The sequence below is a fragment of the Notamacropus eugenii genome, chromosome 1, assembly GCF_028372415.1.
Source record: "Notamacropus eugenii isolate mMacEug1 chromosome 1, mMacEug1.pri_v2, whole genome shotgun sequence".
Lineage (NCBI taxonomy): Eukaryota > Metazoa > Chordata > Mammalia > Diprotodontia > Macropodidae > Notamacropus > Notamacropus eugenii.
In genome coordinates this window covers 713,021,069-713,027,068 of record NC_092872.1, presented here as the reverse complement: position 1 = coordinate 713,027,068, position 6,000 = coordinate 713,021,069, and the positions used below count along the sequence as shown (strand labels likewise).

At 57.0% G+C, this 6,000-nt stretch overlaps 1 protein-coding gene across 2 annotated transcripts in view; it reads right to left on the bottom strand.

Annotated features, from left to right (window-relative positions):
- Window positions 1–833: 833 nt before the first annotated feature.
- BCAR1 (BCAR1 scaffold protein, Cas family member) overlaps window positions 834–6,000 on the bottom strand; it is a 108,274-nt gene continuing 103,107 nt past the window's right edge. For both annotated transcript variants that reach the window (XM_072636539.1, XM_072636538.1), the window contains exons 3-7: window positions 5,490–5,648; window positions 5,168–5,284; window positions 3,526–4,728; window positions 2,293–2,382; window positions 834–1,760 (exon numbers count right to left, since the gene is read on the bottom strand). In XM_072636539.1, the coding sequence (XP_072492640.1) occupies window positions 1,248–1,760; window positions 2,293–2,382; window positions 3,526–4,728; window positions 5,168–5,284; window positions 5,490–5,648 (2,082 nt within the window). In that variant the 3' untranslated portion in view covers window positions 834–1,247. The remainder of the gene's footprint in view (window positions 1,761–2,292; window positions 2,383–3,525; window positions 4,729–5,167; window positions 5,285–5,489; window positions 5,649–6,000) is intronic.

Genomic DNA, 6,000 nt, shown 5'->3' with positions numbered 1-6,000 from the left:
TCTGCCCCTCCCTGTGCCCTCCCCACTCATCAGGCCCCTCTGCTCTCCCACTCCAAGGTCAGGTGTGTACCTTGCCACAATTTAAGTCGTATGACCCCCAAGACAACTGCAGAATGCGTGTGTGTGAGCACCCAGACACAAGGCTTCTCACCTTCAGCTCATTAGCCACTCAGGGACATACACACACCACTCTGAAAACACTCTGGGTGCCCCCAAGGGTTGCCTGGCTTCAGCTCTGAAGCACAGGATGCTCTGACTTTGGCTGATGTGGTTCCTGCCCACCTGGGGCTTTCCTAGGACAGCTCAGATGAACACAAAGCCCACTGGAGTCCAAGGCTAACCTTCATCTGGCTGGCAGGCTCCCTGCCTCCCAAGCTGTACCCAGGGGACCTTAGCCACTCACCCACTGCAGGGCCCCAATTCTTACTTGTATTCTGGCCATGTACCTATGCTGGGGGAAAAGCTGGCTGGAGACTGGGGTGGTGGCGACAGAAACTTTCACCAACTTTACTGAATTTATTTTTTTAAAGAAATAACAGAGTATGGCGATGGTGGTGGTTTTCCAGTCATTCCCTTTGGGAGTTTTTGCTTACTTTGTTTCCCTCAGGTGCTGGCCAGGTAGGAAGAGGTATGCAGGGCATCAGGGGCCGGACCCAAATCCCCACTCACTCGCATCTACCAGGTGACCTTGGATGCCTCACTCTGGGGGTACTAAAATGGAAGCAGCAGGCACTATGGCCCTACCTCCAGGATCCTGGCCTCAGATGGGGACTCCCATCTCCCCCACCTCGGCCTCATCTCACACACTTCACTCACACATGAAGTTAGTGTCCTTTCAGTTTGTTGGTTTTTTATTTAAATGTAGATCATTAGTCAAATGACTGAAAACCAATAATGAAAAATAGTCCTTTAGTGTCTTCTGTCTGCTGCTCCCAGCCACCTCCAACAGAGGCCCTGGGGGAGGCTGGGCCTGGGGTGCTGCTCCTCCAGAGGCCAGCAGGAGAGCCGGGGCTGGCCAGGCAGGAGTGGGGCAGTAGAGCCAGTCTCTTGTCAGGCCCCCCGTCGGAGTTAGGATTCTCGATTCCTGTGGTTTGTTTCTTCTTAAATATGTACACATTCATTTACAGTCTGTGGCCACAGGGAATCAATTTCCCCCACACCCTGTGGACTGAATCACTAACCAACTATGGCTCCCACCCCACCCCACCCCACCCCACCGAGGTCCCTGAAACAGGCCCCAGGCCTCCTCAAGCCGTGGCCAGCTGGCCCAGGACCCGCCTGAACTGCTGAGTGCTCTGGCCCAGCTCCTTCACACGGTCTACCATGTCCTGGGCAGCCGTGGGGGAAGGGTACTGCAGGGCTGCCGTCTTGGTAGTTACCACGATCTCCTTTAGCATGTCACACAAGAGGTTGCTGTAATGGGTCACTTGGCTCCGGACGTCCGGGGCCTTGGCTTGGCGGGACAAGGTGTCACCAATGAACACCAGCTTGTGGGCGCTGAGGATGACAAACTTGCTGTGGGCTACAAAGATCTTGGGGGGTTGGTTGGTGGCAACGGCAGTGAAGAAGGCATCCACAGCATTGGTTAAGGTGGTCAGATTGGCCTCACACTGCTCCAGGTAGAAAAGCAGCAGCTGTCGGTCTGAGGGACCCAGGCCCCCTGGCCTCCCTGGGGCCAGGGGCTGAGAGGGTGTCCAGTTAGAGAGGTCGTGATCAATGGGCCGGGACACCTCCTGCTCCAGCCGCTCAAACTGCTTCAGCTGGCAGGAAGAAAATGAAACGACAAACTGGTTGGAAGGGTCTCCGGGGCCAGACCTACCACCAATTTAACCCCTACTACTGGCAGATGAATACTTTCAAAGCCCTTTCACAACCATCCCCTCAACTTGACCAAAGCTCTGGCACAAAGGCAGGGCAGGTATCATGCCCCCACTGCACAAATGGAGAAAGAAACTCTAATGTGCCCAAGGTCACAGACCACGTCAATGGTGCAGCTGGGGCAGGGGCACCTCCTTCGAAATCATGTAAATGAGGACAGTGGTTTGGAAGAATGGGAAGTACCCCAGGCTGGAGAAGTGGGGCCCCTGAGTCTGCCACTCATCTCCACAAAGGTCAGCTCCCTTAACTGTAAAATGTGGAGAGAACTCACATTGTCCTGTCAAGGATGCTGGCAGAAAGGGCTGCATCCATTCTAACCGGACATCTACAGAAGGTGTAACTGTGGTCCCTGCAGCTGGGAGCCGGGAGGGCTGGGCAGGGGGAACGTGGGGGGAGGCGGGCACAGCCACTCACCTGCTGTTGCTCCAGCTGTCCTTTCCCCTGCCGAATGATGTTCCCTTTCTCTAATAACTCCTTCTGGGTTTTCTCAAACTCTTCCTTTCCCTAGGAAGGAGGAGGCAGAGGAGACAATGAGGACGTGGCTGCCCTTGTCTGGGCCCCTGGCCTCTGAGCACACCAAGGTCAGAGAGAAGGAGCATTGTCTGGGCCTGGAAGGTGAAGCCTGCTGCGTGCCCACCAGGGGGCGATGGCAGTCCACGATGGAGTCCACACGTGGGGAAAACCCAATGAGCTTTCTCAGCCTTTTCCCATCTAGGGATTCCCCAGTCTCAGTGACCTCAAAGGAGGCTCCTTCAAGCTCCCCTGTTGGGAGTGAAGGGCCATATGTGGGGCTTCTACCCTGCTGTCCTCTGGAGCAAGCGGCCAGCCTAGAGCTGGGGAGGGGTCCAGGAGAGTGGGGAGTGGCGGGCATGCTCAGTTTGGCTCCTGGTTCTCAAGGGCTTACCCCACAGGACCCAACACAAGCAGATCTGAAGAGGGAACACCTGAGGAGGAAGTAGGAAGAGGAACCTAGGAGACGGCCCCCCAGAAGTCAGTAAGGGTCGTTAGGGGCCGGGGCACAGTGCCCAGTATGCTCGAACCAAGGAGGCTGAGTGGACTCTGAGGAACCCAGAATCCTGGCTTCTGACCCCACCAACTCCCAGCCTAGACACATCTGAGTCTGAGTACCTGAGCTGCCCACACTAACCTAGCGCCCTCTCCCTGCCATCATCTCGAGGGCTCGTCCCTTTCTCAGGCTGTCTGGGGACCCAACGGGCCTCCTGGATAACAGAACAGGCCCTGGGGGAGATGAGGCTCACGTCAGCCAGCACCCTGCAGGCTTGGCTCTAGGGAAAGGTGACTTGTTTTAGAGTGAAGGAGGAAAGAAGGATGAAGAGGGATGAGGAGGGACAGACGAGGGGAGAGATGGGCTGAGGCGGGGGAACAAGAGGCGGAGAGGGGAGAAGCAGGCATAGAGTGAGAGGAGGCGCCAGCCTGGGCAGCTCCAAACCCTCAGAGCCTGCCTTATTTCATCCCACTCCACCATTCTGTCCTGACCCTGGCTGTCAAAGGCTCTGCCCGTGAAGCCCCCCAAGCCATGAAGCTTCCCTTTGTCCCTGAGCACCAGAGCAAGCCCCTTGGCCTCTAGGCCTCGCCAAGCTCGTCTGCCTGCTTCCGTTAGGCCCAGGCCCCAGTACACCCACTTACCTGCAGATGAACATAGTCATAGTCCTCCATCCAGCCTTCCTCACTGTTCTCATACTGCCCGCCTGGGGAGTCCTGGGAAGTGAACTTGGGAGGGGAGGGCAGAGGCCTTGACTGGATGCTGCTGGCCTTGTCCGAGGGGGTCCCACTGGGGGGGGGTTGGGGAGGCACTGGCTGGCTCCCTGCCTCGGGGCCAGCCCCATTGGGCGGTTTTGTCCTTTTGAAGAGGAGCGAAGCATTGCCATGCAAGAAAGAGGCCAGCTGCTTGGCATCGTCAGGGATGCCTCGGGAGCACGTGACAAAGCGGTCCAGGTTGTCGGGTGCTCCCGGGGGCTGTCCCCCCCCCACCAGGGAGCTCAGCGCCCACTGGCAGCTGTCCAAGGCCTGGCTATGTGCCAACAATGTCTGATATACATCTTCCATCTTCTGGAGCTGTTTGCTGAGTTTGGCATGCAGGGCACGGTCCGTGGAATGGGCGGCATTGCCCACGGCCCCTCGGGCAAACTCCAACAGTTCCCGCACGGAGCCTTTTACCTCACCCACAGCAACCTGCAGGCTGGGAATCTGGGGCTCCAGCAGATCAGGGTCCCTCCAGCCACTGCCGCTGACAAAGGACATGAGGTGGGCCACAGACACGCTCACACCATGCTGCAGCTTGGCCAGCATCTCCATGGCGGCATCCAGATCTATGGGCAGCGGCTCCCTGCCCGCCACCGGCTCCTTTACGGGGACAACGTCCAGGGAAGAGGAGGACAGGTTGCTGCGGGTGCTGCCGGTACTCGAGGCTGACAGACGCTTGCCATCAGCCCGGGGCTCACGGTCAGCCTGCGGCGGTATGTCATACACACTCTCCCCATCAGCCTCCAGAGAAGCAGCCCGGCTGCCAGCCAGTGCCAAGTCCCGAGGAACATCATACACAGAACCCGGGGGGCCAGAGCCTAGCTTGCGCAGGCCAGGAGGCACATCGTAGATCTCCTGGGGTGGGGCTGTGGCAGGAGTGCTCTTGCCAGCAGGTGGGGGGACATCGTAGACATCATCCGCTGGGTATGAATCTGTGGTGGGGATGGGCGAGGGTGCCAGGATCAGCGGATGCCGGGTGGGGTCAAAGGGCTTGGGTTTCAAGAAGGCAGGGGGCACATCATAGGTCTCTTCCCGCAAGGGTCCATCAGGCACATCCTTGCTCACAGATGGGGGAATATCATATACCTGGAAGGTAAGGGGACAGAGTGTCAGGGTCTTGCCCTTCGGGAAAATCCAAGGCCTGACGGTACGTTACAGATAGCTGGGATCACTGAGGGTACCACCATGCCAAAGGCCAAGGGGCCATGGTCTGTGAGAAGGGAACTTTGTAGATCCAGGGTACGGATGCATGTGTGTGCAGAGGGACACATTTTGGTGTGCCTGGAGAGGATGCATGTGCATGGCAGGAAGGACTGAGACCAGGTTTGCTCAACCCCTCAGACTCATTATCTTTGTCATCCTGAGTAATCACTTCATTGATCTTGGCCTCAATTTCCCTCTCTGCAAGATCCCCTGTCCAACAGCTCTAAATCCTTACAAGTCTACATACAGATACCTCCACCAACATGTGTAAGGCCGGGCCTGCTAGGAGGGGGACAACACAAAGGACCACCAGCTCACTCACCATATGGTGGTTTGGAGGCTGCAGGGTCTTCTCCACACTGGGGGGCACATCGTAGATGTCCAGGGAGGGGTCACGACTGTTGGGGCCCTTGACAGCCATGGGGGGAGTGTCATACACCTGCCAGGAGAAAGCCTACGGTTAAGGTGGTGCTGTTTTCCTGCCACCCCACCCCCCACAGCCCTGGTCCCTGCTGACTGGGGGCAAGGGCAGGTATGTCCCTGGGGGAGTAAAGAACTGGGGACACCAGGGTATCGAAGCTGCAGTGCCTTGGGATTGGAGGGGACCCCCAGGGGAAGGAACCCTCCTCCCCCTGTATCCTTACCTCTTGGCTGTACTGGTTGGGGAGCAAGCCCCTGACAGGGGGGACATCATAAATTTCCTGGGTCCCTGACAGGAGGTGCCTTGGAATGTCATATTCGTCCTGCTCGGGTTTGGAAGATTCATAGACATAGGCTTGCCCAACCCGTGTGGGCACCACCACCTGAGCAAGTGGGAAACCGAGATAATCAATTGATGGAGGAAGACTGATAGAGACTGCTGTGCACCAGCATAATGCACTGCGCTGAGGTGAATCTCAAAATCTCACTGGCAGAAGGGAACTCCAGGTGTCCAAGGAGCCAGATGAAAATGGAATTGGGAAATATTTAACAAAATAAAAATACAACAAAGATGATGCTAATTAACACGCCGCCTGCAGAGAGCAGTCCTCATTTCTGAGTCTGACATTACCAATCTAGGGCCCCAAGACCCTCCCCTGGCAACCTGTCCCAAGTAGTCAGACTCTGCTGGAAGAGGCTCAGCTGAGGATGCTGCTGGGGCTGAGAACTGGTCTG